General features: G+C 41.2%; 2 protein-coding genes across 3 annotated transcripts in view; one reads left to right on the top strand and one right to left on the bottom strand.

Moving 5' to 3' along the window:
* Positions 1 to 25,314, top strand: part of KIAA1143 (KIAA1143 ortholog) — a 940,736-nt gene that overhangs the window by 172,393 nt on the left and 743,029 nt on the right. The gene's annotated exons all lie outside the window — the stretch shown is intronic.
* Positions 1 to 25,314, bottom strand: part of LARS2 (leucyl-tRNA synthetase 2, mitochondrial) — a 162,097-nt gene that overhangs the window by 45,354 nt on the left and 91,429 nt on the right. For both annotated transcript variants that reach the window (XM_050780506.1, XM_050780507.1), the window contains 5 exons: positions 18,532 to 18,636; positions 15,521 to 15,636; positions 12,521 to 12,804; positions 8,219 to 8,317; positions 3,648 to 3,785 (listed from right to left, as the gene is read on the bottom strand). In XM_050780506.1, the coding sequence (XP_050636463.1) occupies positions 3,648 to 3,785; positions 8,219 to 8,317; positions 12,521 to 12,804; positions 15,521 to 15,636; positions 18,532 to 18,636 (742 nt within the window). The remainder of the gene's footprint in view (positions 1 to 3,647; positions 3,786 to 8,218; positions 8,318 to 12,520; positions 12,805 to 15,520; positions 15,637 to 18,531; positions 18,637 to 25,314) is intronic.

The following is a 25,314-nucleotide window of genomic DNA, read 5'->3' as shown; positions in this document are numbered from 1 at the left end:
GTGTTAGGACTTGAGCCTACAGAGATGCTCCCAATTATTTGCTAAGCATATCAATAAAGAGGGTCACTGGACTTTAAAAAAAAAATAGTAATTGGAAGAATAGGTGACCGCTTACATAAATTATGGTATGTCCAAATGAGGGAATACTAAGCCTACATTAAAAAGAATGTGATATTTGTTTGTGCTGATATGGAAAGACCACCAAGCTATATTATTAAGTCAAAGAAGCAAAGGATATGTATGCAATATAAGCAACATTTAAAATGAGTATATCAATAAAAACACATGTGGGGATAGGCAAAATATTTTCCTGGAAGAAATAAAAAGAAACCTAAAAGTTGAGGAAAGGGCTAAAGAGTGGCGTGCAGGGAGGGAGACAACAATGTTCACTTTCTGTGTAGTTACAAAATGGTTTAGACATGTATTACTTTTTTTTTTTAATTGTCAACATAGGTTATCTGGATAGGGAAATAATCAGATATTTCCCCTTTCTTCTCTGTAATTAAAAAATATTCTAAAGAATGTTGTAGTAAACAAACAGAAAAACAACATAACAACAACTGAAAAAAAAAAAATCCAGCAATTATGCTTCTGGTAATACAGCAGACAAGAGAGCCTGAATTATTGTCCTGATGCAAAACAAGTGAAAAAGTTAGTTGGAATGTAAAATACATTGAGCTGGCAAAACAAAACCAAACCCAACTTAGGAAAACACAGTTCCTGAAGCCAGCGTCTACCCTGGGCATATCTATAGAACCCCTGTGATCATAAATGTTTGTGCATGGCATGGTACACAAAAGATGGGACACAAAACCTAAAGCCTAAGCAACTTTGGGAGTCTAGAAGATCTCAAGACAGGAATCATCAATGAACTAGAAATCATCAATGAACTAGAAATAAACCTGTGGTTAGAAGAGACAAACAAGGAAACTCGCCTATCTTGACCATGGTAATGTGCAGGAGGGAAGAAAAGTATTTCTCCTGAGAATCTGTAGACAGAAGTTGACCCTCATGTGGGTTTGGGACTGTATTCATATTACCTATATGGTCCTAAAAACCTCAAGCAGAAAATTCAATTTAAAGTGGTCTTGGATTGGTAGCATCTCCAGGCAACAGGGAGACGCTAACACAAAATCACCTCTAGCAGAGAGGTTCCAAAGAGTTCCTATTTTAAAAAAAAAAAAAGGTTCAAGAAATATAAGGTCAGTTAAAACACCCCTTGCACTCCATCCCCCAAAGAACTAGGCATCATGAGTGAGAAGAGCAGAAACAACAAATGACTAAACAGACCCATAATGACATTAAAGAATTATCGGACAATATAATAGTATGTTTAATCTATTTTAGAAAATAAAGACTTAAAAGATAGCAAGAAAATACTATAAAAATAAAGGAAAATTAAAAAACCTAGAACTTCTAGAAATGAAGAATAATTAAAATAAAAAACTCAAAGAATGGGTTAATCAGCAGATGGAGACAGAGAGACAATTAGAAACTGGAAGATAGCTATAAAGAAACTGGCCAGGCACAGTGGCTCATGCCTGTAATCCCAGCACTTTGGGAGGCCAAGGCAGGTGGATCACTTGAGGTTAGGAGTTTGAGACCAGCCTGACCAACACTGTGAAACCCCATCTCTACTAAAAATACAAAAATGAGCCGGGCGTGCTTGTGGGCGCCTGTAGTCCCAGAATAATGATCCTATCAACAGGCCCTGGAATATATGACAACTTGGTTTATGATGGAGAGGGCACTACAGATCAATGGGGAAAAGGATGAACTATTCCATTAAGAGTACTGACACACCGAAAGCAATAGCCATAAAGGAAAGATTATTAATTTTTACTACATTAAATTAAGAGTTTCTGTTCATCAAAAGATGCCATAAAAACAAGACAAGCCAAGAACTAGAAAAAACTACCTGTAATACATATAGCTGAAAAAGGATTAGTATCAAGAATATTTAAAGAACCCTTTACAAATCAATAAAAGAGAAATGATCTAGAAAAAATAAAAGCATAGGATACAAACAGGGATTTGATCACAGAGATTCATAAACCTATGAAATATGATAAACTTTATTAAGAAATCAACTAGTCAACAATAACTTAATTAAACATATAAAAATAACTAAAAGAGTAAAACTGGATTTTGTAACACAAAGGATAAATGCTTCGAGGGATGGATACCCAATTTTCCATGATGTGATTACTATAAATTACATGCCTGTACCAAAATATCTCATGTACCCCATAAGTATACACCTACTATGTACCTGCAAAAATCAAAAATAAAAAAATTAAAAAAAAATCGATGTCTTGAAATTCAAATTTAACTCACAACGTGACGCATTATATACCCACTGGTTTGGTGAAATTTAAAAGTTGGATAGTACAAAATGTTGATGACGATGTAGAGAGATTGGAACCCTCATTTCCACTAGTGGGAGCATAGGCTTAGGTAATCACTACGGAAAATAGTTTGGTGTTTCTCAAGACAGTTGAACATGTGCATATCCTACAATCGAGGAATTCTACTCTTAGGTACGCATTTTAAAGAAATGGTGACTATGAACCATGTGCAAGAAGGTTCATAGCAGTTTTGTTCACAATTGCACAAAACAGTCTGACCACCATCAATGGTGGTATGATACATAAACTGAGTTCTATATTGGAAGTTTCATTCCATATAATGGAATATCTTGCAGCAGTGAAACAGGAAGAAATATAACTTCATCCGTCAGCACTGCTGAATCTCAAAAAACTGCTGAGTGAGGAAAGCAAGACAGAATACCTGAAATATAATCCTACCTATGTAAAGTTCAAACACAGGAAAACCAGACAATACATAGTTTAAAAATACATGCAGAAATGATACATTTATAAAGAAAAGGAAGAAAGTGAGGAATTAAAAATCCAGGATCGGTATTAGCTAGGGGCAAGGTAGTGGGCATAGAAGAGAGATACATAATAGGAGGGGGCACCTTGGGGATTCTAAGATACCTATAACACTCTGTTTCTTAAACTGAGGAGTGGGGCATGTATGTTCATATATAAAAATTACATATTTAATGTATTGTACAATTCTTTAAATGCATTAAATATGTAATTTTTATATATGATACGTTTCATGGGAAAAAGCACACACACATTTTTCTGGCCATTATTAGGAAAGGGTTACAATAGGCCAACAGGAAAAGAATTTACTGATATTTTTACAATGTGATTCTCTATTTCAAATCCACTCTATACATTTTTCAGAGGGATGCATCAAGGTGGGATTCAGCCAAGCTTAGGAACAGAGCTGACACAGAAGGACTAGGTGATAAGCATGACCTCACACGGGATGCTATAAAACATTATGGGCCACTCCTCTCTGCCTCACAGGTACAATTCTTAATTACTTAACTCAGTTAAACAGAGAAGCACAGAAGGCTAGGTTCTATGCAAGCCAGCAACATCACTTGCCAGAACTGATTAAGCAATATAAATGGACCTCAAATGGTTAAGGTTGACAACAACCTCTAAAGCATACTAGATTACTAGTATTACTCTACTACATGCATTTACCTTGCTTCAGAAGAACTGACACCTGCTTAAAGTTGCTATTCATGCAACTGAATTCTTTTGCAAAGCAGTATGAATGCTTACCTATGTTTAACCATTTTCTGATCATGGCAAAAATGACTAAAGAATCTTGCATAGAACAAGTGCATGACAGCATGTTCTTTCCCTCCAATGTACAAATCCACAGGCATCCAGTAATCGGCCACTGCTGTGTTAAAGGGGCTGTAAAAAAGAGATAGGGACATTTTTTAAAAACCTGCTTTGCCACAATTGTGTAAATTAAACAGACCTACTGTAACACGCATATGCCCTGAAATGAACTGCATCAGGGAATAACAATGATTTTCTTTTTAAAATATAAGAGAAGGCCGGGCGTGGTGGCTCATGCCTGTCATCCCAGCACTTTGGGAGGCCAAGGCAGGTGGATCAGCTGAGGTCAGGAGTTTGAGACCAGCCTGCCCAACATGGCAAAACCCCATCTCTACTAAAAATACAAAAATTAGCTAGGTGTGGTGGTGGCCACCTGTAATCCCAACTACTTAGGAGGCTGAGGCAAGAGAATCGCTTGAACCCGGGAGGCGGAGGTTGCAGTGAACCAACATTGTGCCATTGCACTCCAGCCTGGGCAGCAGAGCAAGACTCTGTCTCAAAAACGAAACAAACAAACAAACAAACAAAATATATATATATATATGAGAAAAGCTTATATATTAAAAAAGAAAAAAGTCAGATGTGTTAATTTATGAAATTTTAAAAATGGTTACAGAAGATATTACTCATATATTTCAACAAAAGCAATTTGCATATAAAATGAGGACAAGAGGAAAACATACCAGCAAAACAAGGCACCTTGCTACAATGTACCTTGAATATCCAGATTCACTTTAGTTTTTATTATTATGATTACAAAATTGAGACTTCGGAGTTCCTACCAATAGAGGGCAATGTGGTATTTACAATGAAGATTAACATGTAGAAACTAAATGCTTATTTTATTTATTAATTTACTTTCACATTTAAACTTTTTTTTCCTTTATTAAAGATAGGGTCTTGCTCGGTCACCTAGGCTGGATGCAGTGGCACAGTTATAGTTCACTGCATCCTCCAACTCCTAGGCTCAAGCGATCCTCCAGCTTCAACCTCCCAAGAATCTAGGACTACAGACACACACCACTATGCCCAGCTAATTTTTTCTTTTCTTATTTTTTTTTTTCTTTTTGAGATGGAGTCTTGCTGTTACACACCCAGGCAGGGGTGTGATCTCGGCTCACTGCAACCTCCGCCTCCAGGGTTCAAGCTATTCTTGTGCCTCAGTCTCCTGAGTAGCTGGGATTACAGGTGCCTGCCACCACACCCGGCTAATTTTTACATTTTTAGTAGAGATGGGGTTCTGCCATGTTGGCCAGGCTGGTCTCAAACTCCTGACCTCAGGTGATCTGCCCACCTCGGCCTCCCAAAGTGCTGGGACTACAGGCATGAGCCACTGCACCTGGCCGTCTGTTAATTTTTTAAAAACATTTTTTGTGGAGACAAGGTCTTGCTATGTTCAGTCCAGGCTGGTCTCGAACTCCTGGCCTCAACTGATCTTCCTGCCTTGGCCTCCCAAAATTACGGGATTACAGGTGTAAGCCACTGTGCCCCAGCTGTAAATATTTATTTTAAAACAGAAAATTGATTTTGTTTTTTAAAGCAGCCTGAAAATCTAGTCAGCAAGAGCCTGTATATTGCTTAATGAATGCAATGCAGCATATTTAGGGTGAATTATCATAAAATAGCCCAATAACTCTCTCTCACTTAATAGTACTCAACAGATACTTTTTGGCCAACAGATACTAATAGAAAGGCTTTCTCATACTCTCGGGTCCCAATGGACACTGTAGAGGAAAGGAAATGCCATTTCCATTTTCTGGCTGGGACCCTCACAGGGAGGGGCAGCACTGGCTGGCGACAGACCTCTGTGTTGCCAAGGTAATGCTGTCCCTTGAGGTCAGCCAATCAAGCAAACCTTTGCCTTTGGAGGGCTTCGAATATTTGTGAATTGGTTCCCTGACACCTCAAGCCACCTTTTTCCCCAGGATGGACTTGGCTGACTTCAGGTCTGAGGCTAGAAAAGAGTCTGGCCACCACCACATATTTGCATTTTAATATAGTTTGGTGTTCTCCAGTCACTGTACCAGAATTCTGATAAAATTTTTAAAAATCACTTTTTTGCTTTGTGAAAAATAATTCCCTAAAGAAATTCAACTGCCAATCCAGGCGACAGAAAAGAAAGGGAAGTGAAGGATGGTATTTGGCCAGAAAACAAGTTTGGGATATATTAAGGAGTGAAATGTTGAAAGTAGCTACAGCTTGGATTTATGATCCACTCAGGAAACCACCCCAGGAAGAACTCGCACCCAGGCTGAAGCTAACCACAGTGTGCCATGAGGGAAATGAAGTGCTCACTGCTGTTCACAGGCTGTGACGGTCTCAGGATGTCTCTCCCGCCAGTTACTTGGAGTCTCTCTCATCTGTGTGAAGGCTTTCCTTTGAAGCACTCAGAGAAAATAAAGAGCCTGACCCCACTTGCATTCTAAGCCAGTTATTACTACATGAAATGCACCAATGGCCCCTTATAGAGGAAAGGCCCTGAAGGGGAGCCCCTCTATGGGCCAGAGAAGGCCATGCTGGTGGTTCCCAGCCACAATCGTCACCTTGCACCCTTCCTGCCTTTGCAGGGTATCTTTCACTCAGTATCCCCCTCATTTCTTTTTTCTTTTTTATTTTTTTTGAGAGGAAGTATCACTCTGTTGCCCAGGCTGGAGTGCAGTGGCGCGATCTTGGCTCACTGCAACCTCTGCCTCCCCGGTTCAAGTGATTCTTCTGTCTCAGCCTTCTAAGTAGCTGGGATTACAGGCTCGCCACCATGCCCAGCTAATTTTTGTATTTTTGGTAGAGACAGGGTTTTGCCATGTTAGTCAGACTGGTCTCCAACTCCTGACCTCAGGCGATCCACCTCCTCAGCCTCCCAAAGTGCTGGGATTACAGGCGTGAGCCACCATGACGACAACAATCCCCTTCATATCTGATATGAACTCAAATTACAGAATCACAACACTGCAGGTTGAAATTCTGGCAAGGTGAGGGCAGGAGTATCTGTCTCACTAGAAATATATTATTTTAGAACTACGAAGAATGGGGGGCATATTTTATATGTAGGGAACAGGGTTCCAGAATGTTTCTGCCATGGACAAGAGCAATCAGGCAAGGCCCTTTTAAGCACAATGCTGTTTTTTTCCTGGGCTCTGGAAGAGTTTCTTTCAGCTCTCATTCTCTCTCTTTACAAGGCTACCTACTGTTCTCTTTCCCTTAATTTTTTTTTTTTTTTTTTTTTTTTTTTTTGGGTGGGCAGGGGCGGGGGCAGGGTTCAAAGAAACACATGAATACAGCTGAAAAATCAAATGGTACTGAAAGATTTATAATGAAAAACAGTGGTCTCCAGCCCCAATTCTTTCCTTGCCTCAGGCCTGTCTCTTAGCCACTTTTAATTCTTTTGGTTGTTTCTCCTGGCAATTATAAAAAAAAAAAAAAAAAACATGCTTTTTTGTTTTTTTGTTTTTTTTTTTGTTGTTGTTGAGACGGGGTCTCGCTCTGTCGCCCGGGCTGGAGTACAGTGGCCGGATCTCAGCTCACTGCAAGCTCCGCCTCCCGGGTTTACGCCATTCTCCTGCCTCAGCCTCCCGTGTAGCTGGGACTACAGGCGCCTGCCACCTCGCCCGGCTAATTTTTTGTATTTTTAGTAGAGACGGGGTTTCACCGTGTTAGCCAGGATGGTCTCGATCTCCTGACCTCGTGATCCGCCCGTCTCGGCCTCCCAAAGTGCTAGGATTACAGGCTTGAGCCACCGCGCCCGGCCAAAAAACATGCTTATACTCTTTATTGATTTATCAATTTAGGAAATGATCTATTGACTCTGTGGTAAGAGGTGAGGCTTCTTAGCTCTCTCACCCTCCCCACCTGCTACTTTCTCTGTAGAGTTACATCATTCTTTTCAGTTAAATAAATAACATTACATCTTTACAATCATACAAATGCAGTTCACTGCAAGGAGAGTATTACAGTAGCATTTCCTTCCTTTTTCTGTTTTGTATTTGTGTTGTACTTCGGATTTACTTGGCTATGAATAATCTAACTTAATGATGTAGCACTCTCCCTTTAAGAGAGCCTGTTCCGAGGTGCACAGTTGACTGACAGCTTCCAGCTGCTGCATCTGTGGACCCACTCTGGTGGGTTCCTGCCAGCCCATGTTGCTCTCCCAGGCTGCTCTCAGGAGAGTAGAGGGAGGGGCTGGAACCAAGACATTTTAGCCTGACTGAAGACTCTAATGGACTAGCTTTGTTCGGGGCTTCCCACTGGCCAGGTCGAGGTTTTCTCAGAGTTGTGCTGTGAACTGAGGCTCCTCCACCTGATCCTCCTTCCTTTCCCTTCTCCTTTCACACCTGTCATAGGCCATCGTGGTCTAAGAGCACTCTCTGCCCACTCCTCCTCTTCTCCCCTTTAATCCGCACAGGCATTTCCCCCAAGAAATCTCTTGCATGTCTAATTCTATCTTGGTCTCTGCTTCTGGGAGGAGCTATATTGACACGTGCTCAAGGACGTCAGCAAGGACGTTTTACCTGTGCGAATTGTGAGGGTCAGTGTATCTGAAGTAGTACCAAGCAGAATCAACAAAGGTATCCATCGTGTCTGTCTCTCTCTTGGCTGCTCCCTTGCACCTAAGAAAGAAATGAAATTCATCATTTGGTTTCTTTTTACATTTTAATGCAGTTTTCCACCAGCTTTTGAGAGAGCTATAACAATAAGTATGAATTTAAAATGTCATAAGAATAAAGCCACAGGCTGGGCGCAGTGGCTCAAGCTTTTAATCCCAGCACTTTGGGAGTCTGAGGGGGGCGGATCACAAGGTCAAGAGATCGAGACCATACTGGCCAACATGGTGAAATCCCATCTCTACTAAAAATATGAAAAATTAGCTGGGTGTGGTGGCGTGTGCCTGTAGTCCCAGCTAGTCAGGAGGCTAAGGTAGGATAATCTCTTGAACCCGGGAGGCGGAAGTTGCAGTGAGCCAAGATTGTGCCACTGCACTCCAGCCCGGCGACAGAGCAAGATTCCATCTCAAAAAGAAAAGAATAAAGCCACATATGAAAAGACAATTCAGGGAAAGCTCTCTTTTTATATTGTATAGTATGTGATGTTTTAAAGAAATTTATAAATAAAAGTTTCAATTTTCAACAATTAAAAGCCTTATTTTCCACTTCTCTGAATTTAACCTGGTAGAAAGCCTCACCACCCAAAAGGACAAGACAGGATTAGGTATCTCTTTTGTGCATTAACTTCTGTTCCAGGCATGTCAAGATTGCCTTCGCCAATGTCTACTTTATGATGCTTGTGAAGCCAATCAATGCATGAAGAGAAATGAGAACCAAACATAGGGAGATGTGTGGAAAATCAACTTGGATTTTTCTTCTACTTCTGTTCTGGGGTGACAGGTGCAGAAATCTACCAGGATGACCTGAGGAAGACAAACCATCTTGGAAGCCCCAAAGGCAATGGTTGCTGGAGCCAGCTCATGCCAGCCTGTGAGAATCAATTGTCAGCATCTCTTTATACCACTGTGACAAAAGATGGCAAGTTGGTAACTTGAAACTGGCCCTGATGGGAGTATGTACATCACAAAAACTGGCAAATGCTAGAAATCAGGACCCCCCCTCCAAGGCTAATTACATTATCTACCGCCAGACCACTGCCTAAAGATAGGTTCCTTATGTTAGAGTGAAGAAAGCCCTGGTGCTCAAGACAGAGAATAAAGTGAGATCCTTGATATGTGAAGGGTTGAAAAGAAAAAGGAATCCTTGTCCTAGGGACAGACATGTCCAGAAGGACCAAGGTTTCACAAGAGCCCAAGTGTTACACTCATTTTTTTTTTTTTGAGATGGGAGTCTGGCTCTGTCACCTGGGCTGGAGTGCAGTGGCTCAATCTCAGCTCACTGCAACCTCTGCCTCCTGGGCTCAAGCAATTCTCCTGCCTCAGCCTCCTGAGTAACTGGGATTACAGGTGCATGCCACCATGCCCGGCTAATGTTTGTATTTTTAGTAGAGACGGGGTTTCACCATGTTGGCCAGGCTGGTCTCAAACTCTTGACCTTAAGTGATCCTCCTGCCTTGGCCTCCCAAAGTGCTGGATTACAGGCATGAGCCACCGTGCCCAGCTGCTACACTCATTCTTAAGAACATTCCTAGAGTTGTGGGCCTGTGGGACTGAAAGAACCAGGTGCCAAAAGCCATGCTACCTAGGAACTCAAAAGAAGGTGCCCTTAGTCAAGCCTAGCACAGGACAGGGATTAGCTGCCTTGGAGACTCCTCAAGGCCTGGATCAGCAGAGAATCAGCACCTTCTGTCTGATGGGTAGGACCAGCTATCAACAGGGCTTTCTGTGGCAGCAGGAAGCCATAGCAGGCTCTCCCTTCTAAGGCATGGATATGAGGCTCATCACCCCTCCAAATATCACGTTTTGGGCAGTAAAGTCTTTGGGGGTTATTGCAGAATTTGGGAAGAAGGGATGAGGAGTCCCAAGAGGAACTGATACATTTTCTGCAAATTTAGCATGTATGGGCTTGAGCCCATATTTTTAATTTAAGAATAAAAGAAGGGTTGCATTTCTATCTTCCATTTGTGAAGTAGTTCATACCAGCTTTACAAATATTACCCAAGGAAACGGCCAGTCCCCCACATATTCCCCTAGCTCCCTCATCAGCTGCTTAAATGCAGTGGCTGAGCAGAGAGCATGGGCACCCTAGATCTGGCAGGGCTTTGGGACCCCCTGCATTTTAATCAGGGGACCTCCCAATGAGAACAGTGGTGGTCTCTAAGAGTAGAAGCTTTTCGGAGCGAGTCCTCAGGGAATCCAGCTTCCTACCACCCAGGGCTGCTCTAAGAAGCTGATCTCAACAATGCATCTCTAAATTAAAGCCAGGTCTTTTTATTTGGAGAGCAATCAACCAGAACACAGACACTATTTTGGGAAACAATTAGACTTTTTCTTCCTCACCTTGTGCAAGTGAGGTCCAAGTGAGGGAGAAAATGCAGGGCTCAATTTACAAAAGGAATAACATCTGGCTAACATTTGCCATGCTGATTTCCTTTTTAATGGCCTTGTTGGACTTGAAGGCAACTAACATGTTTTATTGCTGATATTAAAAAGTAGGAAGAAGCTACGTGGCAAGTAGGAGGGATAGAAGTGATAGATAATGGTGGTAACGTTATCAGGATTAGCTCCAATAGTAATGATAATAATACTGGGTAGTAGGAACTGAGCCAAGTACTTCAAAAGTACTTGAAATTATCTCATTTAATCTCATAATCCTCAGGGCTACTGGGGATTGTCTCATTTTATCCCCAGTAGCCCTGAGGATTATGAGACCACTACTACTCACATCCCCATTTTTCAGATGAGTAACTAGGATTCAGAGAGGTTAAGAAACTTTTCCAAGGCCTTGTAGTTCAAGGGTAAGAAATCCACATCTGGTGGGCTCTGGTGCCTATAGTCTGTACCACTGGGCTGCCTCGCTCTGCCACACTGGCTCAGTGGCTCTCAGCCTTGGATGCTCATTAAGATTATCCAGGGAGCCTTGCCCAACACCAAGGCCTAGGTTCTGCCCTCCAGTAATTCTGCAGCCAAGACAGGAAACCTTATCCTCATCAATAAGGCCACAACTGCTGTTCTCTATGTAGGCCACCAACATCTCTGGTAGGGAAGCCCTTTGTCAGTGTTTATCAACAAAGAGGGTACTCTATTTTCCTCCTGGAGCCAGCATTTCTACCCTAAAATGGTCTGGGCCTTCCTATGTATCTTCCTCCAAGTTCCATCTTGAATTTCAAAACTGCCTCAGTGAGGACCTGGGAGGATGGCTGGCAAGTACCTGGCTGGATGGCTGTAAAGTTTCCATTTATTGAAGGCCTAGAAGGTATCACTGTGCAGGATGACATGAGTTAATTCTAGTCTTCTGAAAAGCCCTTCGATGGGGTTATTTTTGTTCCTGATGAGGGATTTCAAGCTCAGAGAAGGTAAATGACTTTCCCAAGGCTAGACAGTTAGGAGGCAGAGCCAGGACTTGAATCCATCACTGATCTGACTCCCAGCTCAAGACTTCCAGTTACATTATGTGGTTACCTAATTGTCAACCTAATAACTCAGCTCTATACTGACAGAATACAAAATTATTTTAAAATATCCTCATCATGATCTATAAGGCAGAGAAAAATGGCTTCTCTGCAGAAGAAGGAAAATACTGGAACTTGGAATCTGCTGTTTGTTTAATTAGCTGATATGGACAGCATCATTAAAAACCACACTTGAGACATGCCAGTGAATAGACAGAAAACCATAATCCCGCTTCCAAAATGAGGAGAAAGGAACCACGGCGCTTCAGCATATTAAAGAATGGAGCCCCTGAGCACACTTGCTCTCTTAGCTACTACTCTGCTACTCGTGATAAAATCTCCACTGTTGTTACAGTCACTATATTGGAAAACTGCAAGGTGGAGAAGAGAACATTTTTCTCTCCTCTCCACGTGGCTCTCTGGAATATCAAAATGGAGGAAAGTGTTTTTTTTTACAAAGCTGTAAGGAAAATTTAGAGTTTTTCCATCAGTTGGATCAGATGTTTCTGGCATAGATCTGAACTGACACTGCTGCTTCCAATAGCTCAGAGAATGGAGGATGCCCATTGCAGAGGCAGGGTCACAGATTCCAGACCCTTCTCTTAAAGGGCCTCAAAGATCCACAGTGTTCTTTCCAGCCCCGTGGAAGTCAGGGAAAAGGGGAGCAGAGTTAGCACCAGGAGGGAGGAGGGTGTCTGAAGCCCTAGCAGGTATGGGGCCATAGGCACAGTCACCGCTGCAGGGATGTGGCTTCTTACCTCGGGCAGGAGCAGTTCACCCACTCTGAAGCCATGGCCAGTGGGGAGCCTCCCTTGCCAGTGAAAGACGCGATGCTGGGCAAGGTCACGGGCAAGTCCTCCAGGGGCACAGGTGTGGGGCCACAGGCTGGGCAGTGGACAATGGGGATTGGTGTGCCCCAGTAGCGCTGCCGCGAAATCAGCCAGTCTTTCAGTTTATCACTTGTCACGTCTCCACCCACTCTCTTCCCCCGGGCTTTCTGAGTCAGGGCTAGAAAAGCATCCTGCCGGGTCATACCTGTGAACTGACAGGGAGAGAAAAGAGAGCTCACTCCTCTCTGCATAGCACGAGTCACCACCCCAATGCTGCCACCAGTCCTGCCATGTTTATGTGTGGCTCTCCCAAGGGACCAGTTCTGTGCAGAGCTGTATTCCTGACTTTCATGAGCCCCAGGTGCTTCTGCCTTTGTAGGCTCCTTGCTCCTTCAGATAATATTAAGAACTATATTTTACAACTGCATCAATATAAAGAGAATTGTAACTTTTCACCCTAAAAGTTCATTTTTTTTCTTCTGATTTTAAAAGAAATTAAAACTTTTGCAGAGGCCTCTAAAAGTATTGTGAGCCCGAGGCACTGTGTCTACTGTGTCTAATGTGTCTCGGTTGGCCCTGGTTCTGTGGCTTTCCTTATCACCAGAGCCCTGTGACACCTACAGAGATCATCAAATATCAGCTTTTAGCTGCCAGTAAAGAACTGCATGATAAGGATTTTTAATGACTACTCCCCTGTTGGGGGGAAAATATTCAGAAAATAAAAATTCAATATTATCCTAAAGTAGAAGGAATTCAGGCAAGCAGAGGAACATTCTGAGGCTTCGGCTTGAAGAACCAGACCACTCTTTTTATATTTAAATGCTCCCATTTTATAGACAGCAGGACAGACCACTAATAGTACAAAAGATAAATTATCTTTTCACTTGGTGCTTTTCAGAGAGCCAAACTAATTATATGAATTGAGCCAGTGTGGCTTGGTAACAACCTGGATTGTGGGCACCCTCAAATTTGTTCAATGAAGACCCACTGGGCATCTGTCTGTGCTGGGCTTGTGCTAGCCACTGGGGGCACAAAGATAAATATGATCTTCCCATGTCCTCAAGGAGCTTACAGTCAAGAGGCATAAAGAATAAGAAAATACAGCTATGTTGATCAAAAGTAGCCCTTTTCATGAATGGTCTGAAGTGTCTTTCTGCACTCCCACTATCACAGTCACGATGCAAATCATAAAAAGCTCTCCTGAAAGTCAGTCTTCTCCTAACATCACTGTCTTTCCATTCCAGAAGCTCATAGACGAAAGTGGCCTTTCCCTAGCCATTCTCCTTCTACTTATTGAAATAATTCTTTTACTCTAGATATTCAGCCTAGAGTCAGGAGAGGCTTCAACAGACCATCTGAAGCTGTGTGAAAGAAGCCAGAAAGCATAACTGATGCTCAGAGAACTGTACTAAAGAGTGGATGTTTCACTGGGAACTTCAGAAGCCTAATTTTGGCCACGAGTGTCCCCTTTCTTGAAAGGGTTAATTGGGGCTCCTTACAGACACTGTGACTTCGCTCTGCTCCACCCTCCAGGGAACCTGCTCAAACAAGGTCTAAAAAAAGGCTTAAGGGTCCATATCTTAGAGCATGACTCATGTCTGGGGATGCAATTTATGAAGTAAAGCCACAAACATGGGGTTAGAAACCATGCACTCCCTACAAAGGAGAAAATCTGACCATATTCCCTTATTTTATAGATATAAATATAGCCAGATAGTCGCAAACCAGAAAAACTTGGATCTTCAGGTCTCACTGAATCAAGATCAGCCAAGGTGGGACCTGTAGGCACCTCCCAGATGATTCAGAGCCATGGCCAGGGGTGGCATCGCTATGTTAAGTCAGTAGTCCCCAGGCTCTGCCGCACATCAGAATCAACTAGGGAGCTTTGAACACTGTTGATGTCTGATCCATGCCCTCCTTACCACCACTAACCATCAAATCAGAGTATATGGAGTGAGACCCAGGCATCAGTATTATTTTAAAACTTTCAGGTATTTCCAGTGTGCAGTTAAATTTAAGAGTGCTCTAAGCCAGTATTCTCAAACTTTTAATGTGCATACAAATCATATAGGGATCTTATTAGACTAGCGTGGGATCTAAGATCCCACATTTCTAACAAGTGATGCCAGTGCTGCTGGTCCAGAGACCAGACATTGAGTGGCAAGGTTCTAAGCCCTTGATTCTCAAAATGTGTTCCCTGGACCAGCAGCATTAGCAGCAGTATCTGGAAACTTGTTAGAAGTGCAAATTTTGGGGTCTCACCTGGGACTACTAAATCAGAATCCCTGGGGTGGGGGTGGGGGCCAGGCTGTGGTTTAACAAGGCCACCAGGGGATTCTGACGTGTGCTCAAACTTGAGAGTCACTGCTCCCACTACCTCCTCCCATCCCTCACCCTACCTCTTCCATCCTACTTTCCAGGTTAGTTCAACATAGAGGCTGGGCTCAAATCCTGCCAGATATACCATCTTTAAGTGCTGCTGTTTCATGCTAGCAAGAGATAACCCTGACCAAATAAACATGACTCTGAACTTCCCTGTTCATTTCTATAAGTGAGTTACACTTTAGGCAGAAATAATGTCAGTAATCTGGAGAGAACAGATATCTCCTCTAGGAAGAAGAAACAATTTCAGTCACTTCTCCCAAGGAACCAGAGATTCCTTAGAAAAGATAATTTTTCTCAAGCAGAGATCCCCAACATAAAATTAGTTATTTTGATACCATTCTATTTGAGGACTGAATTTGATTTACAATTGACAAACTTCCAGATCTTGAAGAATATTATTTTGTTTTCATAGAGATATGAGGCTACAGGGCTGTTAGGTATGGGGACGAGTGAAGGAACAGGTTGTAATTTGCACCTGAAGGAAAATGTCTATCAAAATCGCATCAAGGTGATCATTCTGGAAGTAAGTTCTTAGGCACCAACCTCAGCAGAGCTGCTCAGTCTCTCTGTGCCATCCGGCAAAGTTTCAATGACTTCAGAGTAGGCCAGGCCCAGGGTTTGGGCTAAGATGGTGTCCTCTGAGCTAGTACTGGGAATTCCTATTCAGAGGAGAAGAAAACAAAACATTGCCTTCACAAGTGCCCAAATCACAAAACAACTGACAGTACTGACACCCGGCTTTAGCTTCCTAAAGGAGACTATCTCTTTTAGTTACAGAAGTTTTAAAACCACATCACATTAGTTGGGAAAATGGAACATGGTCTTGGAGAAACCCACTGCCAAAACACAACTAGTTTACCATATCGGTATTACCTCTTTTAAGTCTTTTTCCTCTGCTTAGTTTTTGTTTTTGTTTTGAGACAGAATCTTGCTCTGTTGCCCAGGTTAGAGTGCAGTGGCACGATCTCGGCTCACTGCAACTTCCGCCTCCCGGGTTCAAGAGATTCTCATGTCTCAGCCTCCCGAGTAGCTGGAATTATAGGCGTGTGCTACCATGCCTGGCTAATTTTTGTATTTTTAGTAGGAAAGGGGTTTCGCCACGTTGACCAGGCTGGTCTCGAACTCCTGACCTCAAGTGATCGCCCACCTTGCCCTCCCAAAGTGCTAGGATTACAGGTGTGAGCCACTGTGTCCAGCCTATTTTTTTAAATAGTTACAATCCTAATATACACATTTTTGAGTGCTTTTTTTTTGCCACTGAAAATCATAAGCATTTGTGGAAGCCTCTTCCTTGAATTCCGTCAGTGGCAGAGGGCAGTGGGTTTCTCTCGAGAAGCAGGGCCGACTCCTCCAGCATTTCCCAGCAATCCTAGGAAAATCCACTCAGTCAGGAAGTCAAAAGCTGGTAACTATGTTTTGTTCCCAAAGGCAATAGTACATTCTAAGTAGACATTTATTCTTCAACCCACATATGTCCTTGAGAAGTTGAGCATTAATAAATCGTTCACCCAGAGGGGCCAAGGCCTGCTGTTTTGGCTTCGGGTATTCATAAAAACGGGTTTTTTTTTTTTTTTTCTTCCCAGCTTTTGGTTCTGTAAGGGCAGGATTTCTGAACCTTGGTACTACTGACATTGTGGACTTTGTTGCGGGGGCTGTCTTGTGCATTACAGGATGTTGAACTATACCACTAGCACTCCCTGAGTTGTGACAAACAAAAATGTCTCCAAAATTGCCAAATGTCTCCTGGTGGCAAAATCTCCCCTGGTTGAGAACCTCTGCTATAGGGTCAACCGTCAAAGCAGGTGACATACTCATGGATACAACACATTGTGTGAAAACTGAGAGAGATAAAGCTAAGGGTATTGCACAAGGTGCTTAAATCAGATAGGAACAACGCCCTAAAACAGTGGTTGAATGTTTGGGAGACATGTTCTAAAGCTCCCAAATATGATGAAAAGCTCTGTGACATGATGAAAAGTTCTGTAGTGTTCTAGCTGAGATTACAGACAAAATGCATCTAATGCAGTGCATAAATGTTGAGTGGACTTGAAGGATGAGGACAAATAGCAAGCAATAAATATTACCAAAAGCTGTTCATATTCCAGAAGGGAAAATAGTCATTTACTACATTCTAAAATGGAATTTGGAAGAACTAGGAGTAATGTTTAAAAGGAGACACTGTAACCACAAAATATATTTGGCCGTATAAAGAATGCCTCAGGCCATGGCGGTAGTCATGTTGTGCTCAGTTGAATGTGAACTATTTCTAACAGTGCAGGTGGGAGGCAAAAACATCACTTTATCTCCTGTTTATTTCTGCTCTTGTTCTTCTTGGAGGGCAAAAAGCAAACATTTGGAAAAAGCTAATTATGAAACTATGGGACATCAAGACAACAGGAGAGACAGTTTTCCATATGCACCTAAAAAAATCCGATTTTTTTCCTTCAAAACTCTCAATATTGTGTCAGTAATCTGATTCAAAATATCAAACAAACAAACAAACAAAAAACTCCCCCAAAAGCCACATCAATAAAAACTGCCTTTATGTTTATCCCAGCTGGTTATATTAATACATTTTACTGATTGTAAAATGCATAAAAGTAACAGAAGGAATTATTTCTTTAAACAACACACTTTCTAGGTTTAAATGGTTAGAAGAGAGTAACACGAATTTTCTGCTTTGACATTTCTTCAAACAACTTCATCAAAAACTGATCTGAGCGTTATGAGGGGAAAAAATGTGAATTTAAGAAGAAATGCTATTTCTGTGTGCTAGGAAATAGTGTGGAAATAACTTCCTCTGCAAGGTTTCGGGACTCTGGGCACTGGCTGGAACCTACAGTAGGAATGTTGGTAATGAAAAATGCACAGGTCTGTCCTAAAGGAGGCAGATTTTGGACAAAGCTGTCTTTAGGTTCCCTTCTCTTTGTTCATTCTCAGACTTCCTGTTACATGACGATAGTTTAGAACGCTCACGAATGAGTAAGGCTGCCAAGGACATCCAATTTACAGTTCTAAATATGCCTTCAATTTTACTGCTGTTTCACAATCCTTTTCTTGAATAGCTCGAGTTCGCCTCCTCCACAAAGCCTTCACCAAAACCCAGCCCACATCGATCATTTGTGCTTCATTTGAACCCCCGTCCCAGCAGTTGCTGTTGGTTCTATGAGTTTTCTTTTCTTTCTTTTTTTTTTAAAGCTGGTAGTATACCTGGGATGGTTCTATGAGTCTTGAAACTGAATTTTCATCTGAGCTGCATTGTTCCTCGTATCATATGTACAAGTCTTAACAACAAACTCTACTGGCAAGATTTGTAGGTCAGATATTTCTAGTTATTCTCAGTAGCAACTAGTAAAGTGCAATATACCTAGTTTATTTTCAAAATGTAGTTCTGAAACAAGGGATGATTAAATGAAGGGCTATTCATTTTTATGAGGAAACAAATCAGACCATGGAATCAATAGTCAGCTCTTCCAGATGACAGCAACAGGGGAGTATTTTGATCCTAAATCTGCAAAATATACTGTTGTGGTTACATTTTAATAGCTGCTTACCTATTTTTGAATCCAGAGAGCCTTCCAAGTCAGCTTTGGCCAAAATAACGACAGGGACCTCCTGCTGGGTGAGCATGTTCACAGCCATCACGGGCGTGAGGCAATCTGAAAATGAGAGCAAATAACTGTGGATGCCACTCAACTGAGACACCAACATCATCTGAATCTCGGAGGAAACAAGTGAGAAAAATAAGCACTAGGAACTTCTGTGCTTTGTGCTAATTGTTAAAGAAGTTGTCCTTTGTAGATAATTCACACCAGTGAATAATCGAAAGATTAAATACGCAATGAGAAAATGTTCTTCCATGCTCATGAAAAGTGAAAAAGCATTTTTGCTTTCCAGATGGTAGAGTAATGACATTCCCATCACTGTCTTTTCCTTTTGAAAAATACCTCAAATATACAGAAGATGAGAAACACAAAGTCTATCTATAGTGAAACTAGGGACATCAGAAATTCCAAACCATCATAACACTTGAAGAGGGAAGTGGACAGAGAGTAGAAAATGAACAGAAAGGAGGGAAGAGATTTCCAGACATCCTAAGACAAAAGAGTTCCTACCCACTTACCTTTTTCTTAGGAGCTACTGGAGAATGTGTTCCAGCAAAATGAAGGGGCAAATCAAGGAAGGGACAGACATAGGATCCAGGAAACAAGGGATCCAGCAAAGAAAAAAGTATGAGGACACTCAAAGAACAAAGACAGAGGGAAGTTCTAAGAGACCAGGTTGCAGCAGAGGCCTGGAGAATGACCAGGTCATATCTGAGCAGTACACAGTGACCTGGGAAGCATCTTTGGGAAAATAAGGAAATTGATAGATTACCTGGCAGGTTGGAATGTACAGAAAACTGCACTAGAGGAGTTTCAAAGAAATATGGGGGGTGTACAGGAAGACTTAGCTAGAAATTCAAAGAATACAAAGTAAATGAAAAAAAAAATGAAGACATTATGAACTTTAGGAAAAATAAAAAGTTACATAAAAAGGAAAATGTATTTGGCTCAGTTGTGAACAATATTTATGTGGCCCTAATAAAACACTTAATTTGGATTTACTCTAACATTGTATTATTGTATTATGTTACAACACAATAATTGTATTACAGTATATTATTCTAACATTGTATTATGTTATTTAAAATAACATCTTATTTTACATTTTTTTATATATATGTATTTTTTTTTTTTGTAGAGACAGGGGTCTTGCTATGTTGCCCAGGCTGGTCTAAAATTCCTGGTCTCAAGTGATCCTCCCACCTCAGACTCCCAAAGCGCTGGGATTACAGGCAGGAGCCACTACACCCAGCTAACACTGTGTCATCTTAAATGAAGTGTATTATACAACTACTATAACAAGGAGATAAGCCATATGTGCATATATGTGAATTTATGGAGAGTTGGAAGCATAATGACCTAAGTAAAGTCCTAACGGAAGAAGAGATGAGAGACGGTAGACAATTAGTGAGTTCACTTGACTTAATTTACAATATAAGCAATTAACAGTTATAACTTATGAATTCTTACTATTTATAATACTTGCCATGTTTTAAGACTTCATGTAATTATTTACTTTGCAAATCCTGAAATTAAAATAAGCCTAAGAATTAGATCTATATTTAATTATTTTTAAGATATTTATTTATTTAGAAATAGGGTCTCACCCTAATCTTCCCACCTCACCTTCCTGAGTAGCTGGAACCGCAGGTGTACACCACCAAACCCAGCTATTTTTTTTTTGTAGAGCCAGGATCTCCCTATGTGCCCAGGCTGGTCTCAAACAACTGGGCTCACACAATCTTACCATTTTGGCCTCCCAAAGTGCTGGAATTACAGGTGAGAACCACTGTGCCTAGCCAGGGTCTATATTTCAATGAGTAATGACAGACTATAGGCATCTAAGTCAGCCCTTATCTTTCATCACCTTGGTGTCAGGAAGCACAGAATGAGATATGGTAGGGTAACAGTGAAATGCAACCCCCACGGGTCTCCAGCCAGCACCCATGGTACAGATGTCTTAGCTGGGAGACACCTGTTGCTGGAGCTGGCTGAGTGCAGACTCACTTCTCAAAGTAGAGACCCGTATTTCTGATTCTACACTATCTTTTCTTTTCTTCTTTTTTTTTTTTTTTTTTTTGAGACAGGGTCCCACTCTGTCACCCACGTTAGAGTACAGTGGTGTGATCTCAGCTCACTGCAACCTCTGCCTCCCAGGTTCAAGCAATTCTGGTGCCTCGGCCACCCAAGTAGCTGGGATTACAGGCGCATGCTACCACACCCGACTAATTTTTGTATTTGTAGTAGAGATGGGGTTTCACCATGTTGGCCAGGCTGGTCTCGAACTCCTGACCTCAGATGATCTGCCTGTCTCTGCCTCCCAAAGTGCTGGGATTACAGACATGAGCCATCGCACCCGGCCTCCACACTATCTTTTCTCAAAGAAGAAATGTGTATTTTCAAATTTTGCAATTAAATGATGTTATCAGGAGGCTGGGAGGTGAGGGGTGGTAGAATAAAAGTCATGAGGTAACATCTAGAACTGGTGAATCAAAAGACAGCAGTATAAGCATATACGGCATATGGACAGGCATACAGACAGGGACGTCAATGCCAGAATAACAGTGGGTGGCACAGACTACCAGTTGACCCCTGTACCTGCCTTCTCTTCTGACTCAGCAATACAATGTTGAGTTGGACACATGGCTATTGTGTTTAGCTAATAGAAGCACTGTTCAGCCTCCCTTGCAGCTAGGTGTGGCCATGGAGGATATGCAGAAGCAACTGTTAGATCACGGCCTCAAAGGGAAGGAGCATGCCCTTCTCCCCACCCTTCCCCACTTCTTACTTCACTGGAATGCAGATCAAGTGTAGAGCAACTTAGAAACACAGAGAAGGACAAAACTCTAGAAGGGCAGAGCAGGAAGACAAGACAGAGGATCACTGCCCTAACCACCTCACAAAGTAGACTTATCACACATGCTCAAGAGTTTCATGTGGGTAGAATAAACTGCTGTTTATCTAAGCCTCTGTCATAGCCACCGAACTTATATTCTAAGTAACATATACCTAAAATAAAAGTGTTTGGGTAAGGAGGCTACTTTTATTGTTCTTGTTATTGTTAGTACTCTTTAACTTTTCATACAATGTACGTGTATCACTTGGACTTTAAAAAACGAATTGGTTTTTAAAAAGAGTGATCTTTAAGTATTATCATTTTATATCTGATAAGTTACCAAAATGTTTTAGCAAGGTGACACTAATGTTTGTGAAGTTGCTGTGAAATGCATACATCATTGGATATGGCACTATAAATTGATATAGCCCTTTCAGAAACCATGTAGAAATAGAAATAGAAATTAGAAAAATAGAAAAATGTTTGTAACCTTTGGCCAAAAAAACCTCACACTTGGAAATATCTCCTACGGAAAATTCTACGACGCAAAGAGCCATGTGGACATAAATGGTCACAGTAGTTATCTCCATAATAGCCCCAAACATGAAAAAAGCCCAGTGTTCAACATGATGGGAAAGACTTAGGATAGTAAGGTACATTGAGTTGATAGGACATTATGTATGGATTAAAAAACAATTGCGAAGCCTGCATAAAAACACAGAAATGTTTCCTGAGAGCATATTAAGTGAAGACCAGAAAACAAAGAGGCAGAAGCAGCCTGATTTTTAAGATAATGTGGGAATGTGAGTTAAAAAGAAACATGACCACGTGCAAAAGAATGAAGTTGGACCCTTACTTCATGCCATATATAAAAATTAACTCCAAATGGATTAAAGATCCAATTGTAAGATCTAAAACTATAAAACTCTTAGAAAGTAAAATATGTATAAATCTTTGTGGACTTTTATTAGGCAATGGCATTTTAGATATAAGACCAAAAGCAACAAAAGAAAAAACAGATAAACTGAATTTCATCAAAATGAAAAACTTGTGCTTCAAAGGGCACCATGAAGACAAACTCTCAGAAGTGGAGAACAACTTAGTAAATTACATATCTGGTAAGGGACTAGTATCTAGAATATATAAAAATGGCTAAAATAATAAAAAGACAAACTAAAATTAAAAATGAAAATGAATTTTTTAAAAGGGGCAAGAGAACTGAATAGACATTTCCCCAAAGAAGACATATAAATGGCCAATAAACACATGAGAAGATGCTTGACAATGTTAGCCATCAGGGAAATGCAAATTAAAACTACACTGAGATACCACATCATATCCACAAGGATGACCATAATCAAAATGATCACAAACAATAAGAAGAGCTGGTAATGATGCGGAGAAACTGGAACTCTCAATACACTGTTGGTGGCAATGTAAAATGGTGAAGCTGCTTTGGAAAATAGTCTGGCAGTTCCTTAAACTTCATGGCCCAGCAATTCTACCCCTAGGTATACTGCCAAAGAAATAAAAACATACATCCAAACACAAACCTTTATTAATGTTCATAGAATTCATAATATTAATAGCAAAAAAGTAGAAATAACCCAAATGCCTGTCAATTAATAAAATGGATAAATAAAATGTGGCCTAGCCATACAATGAAGTATTACTTGGAAATAAAAAGGAAAGAAAACATTATGCTAAGCGAAAGGAGCCAGACAATAAGATGACAAATACTATATTTGATTCCATTTACATGAAATGTCCAGAATAGGCAGATCTATGGAGACAGATGGTAGATTAGTGATTGCCTAGGGCTGGAGATTAGGCAAGAATTGGGGAGGGATGACTGCCAGAGGGTCTGAGATTTCTAGGATGATGAAAATGTTCCAAAATTGACTGTGGGGATGGTTGTATAAATTTGTGACTATATTAAAAACCATGGAATTCTATATATTAAGTAGGTTATTATATGGTATGCTCAGTTGTTACAAAAGAAAGTAACACGAAAAAATGTAGTGTATGGCTTGAAAGAGTTGAACTGCTTTTTATTACACAGAAAAGTTATATTATACCAGTTTTTCAGGTAGGACAAAAATTGGTCTTTGAACTTAAATATTAGCAGATTTGCAATGAATGCATGGTAGCAGCTCACATGCTATACCTGGTCAAAATCTATTTCCTAGAAACAACATAATTAAAATCAAAGTTCCTGAATAGGTCTCTAGTGTTCTCCATATTTCTCGTGTTTCCTTTGTAATTACTAACGTGTTCAGCAATCACTCCTGTGCTAGTGATGTGATGCAGGAATCCTGAAATCTGAAGAAACTGAAGCATTTCACAAAGTAGTTAGATAACAGCAAAACACTTTAGTAATTACAAAGAAAACATTAGACAAAAAGGTATCTGTCCTTCGCTCTCAGGGCACCCACTGCAAAGAAGGCAGTCTCTCCCACCCTCTGGAAAAACAGACAAGTGACTTTTATTTGGTGTTCACCAAGGCAGCAGTCCATATAACTAGTTCCTAGGCATACTTCATGGAAACAGGGCTCCGTGGTCAACTGGGTGTGACAAGTGTTGCCTATGACTTCCTCTCTCAGACAGTTGCAGCGCACATTAGCACAGCAAAGATTCTGAGAAGTCCAAAGCAAAGATACCTGTTTATTTTTGTTTATTCCAGATTTTTTGAGCACACAAGCTTTTCCCTTCACATAATATCAAAGAATTCTACTTGAAACAGTTTGATGGAAAACCAAACCATTACCCCAGAATTACAGATCTGCTCTCACCCTTTGTCCTCACCTCATACCGATGCTATGGAGACAAGAGCAAAACAACAGTGAGCAATTAATTATTATTTAATGTCCTGGGGCTTCCAGGGAGGCTCTTGCTCTCTAATGTGCCTATAATGTGTCAATAACAACAGAGTTCCAAGTTGTCCTTTAGAGAGACCTCATCTGCCCTTTCAGCAAAAAATATATTGTGCAGATAGTTGGTGACTCAGAGCTGAAATGTGTGGTTCCAAAGCCCCAGGGTTTGAATATTTTAATATTAGGAAAGTAAGAAAAGATTTCAGGAAAAGACAGAACAGCTTCTAGAACTCTGATGATATTTCCCCCATTGATGCCTTTTATGGTTTCTAGTTCCTATCAAGTCAGAGCTTACATAACATGACTTAAGTCAGATTTGGTCAGCTGAGAAAAGGAGGCGACGTCAATGATTATGGAAATAAACTAAATTTCAAGAGCTCTAGGGGAGCACCTTGCTTTTTTTCCTCTCTTAAAGGAATCTGTGCCAAATTAAGGATGCTAAGTAAAAACAGTTCATTTAGCCAATAACATCGGCAACCCAGTTGGCCAGGCTAGAAATCAAGGAATCATCTGGGGATCCTCCACCCTCGCAGCTTTCCACCGACCTCTCAGATGGGTTCCCTCCCTCCATCCTGACCCCTGCTGTTCTGGAGGCCTCGCCATCTCTTTCCACAATTAATGGGGTCAGCCGGCCTGCCACTCTAGCATCGCCCTGGCCACATGGGTCACTCTCCTCCACAGGGCCCCTCAGGGCTCCTTCTCTACCCACAAGGTCCTCCAAGACCACCTTGGCTGGCAGCCCCATTACGTGCTCTGCCAAGAAGGCTAAACTTACAAAGCTTATGTGACCTTCCTTAAGTCACATGGATGGATCTAGGAGGAGAATCTTGGTCATCTTGGGCCAAATCAGGAGCTGATATGTAGAAATAAATTTAGCAACAACAGAAGCTCATGTTTGAGAATTGAAACTCCTGCAAATGATAAATTTAGTCACAACTGTGCACTTCCATGACACTCAGTGGTCACTGCTTTAACACAAATCATCCTTAAAACCTGACATTCGATGGAAAAAATGAGGTGGTC

Source organism: Macaca thibetana, chromosome 2 (assembly GCF_024542745.1).
Source record: "Macaca thibetana thibetana isolate TM-01 chromosome 2, ASM2454274v1, whole genome shotgun sequence".
NCBI classification, from domain to species: domain Eukaryota; kingdom Metazoa; phylum Chordata; class Mammalia; order Primates; family Cercopithecidae; genus Macaca; species Macaca thibetana.
This window is presented reverse-complemented; position numbering and strand designations above follow the sequence as displayed.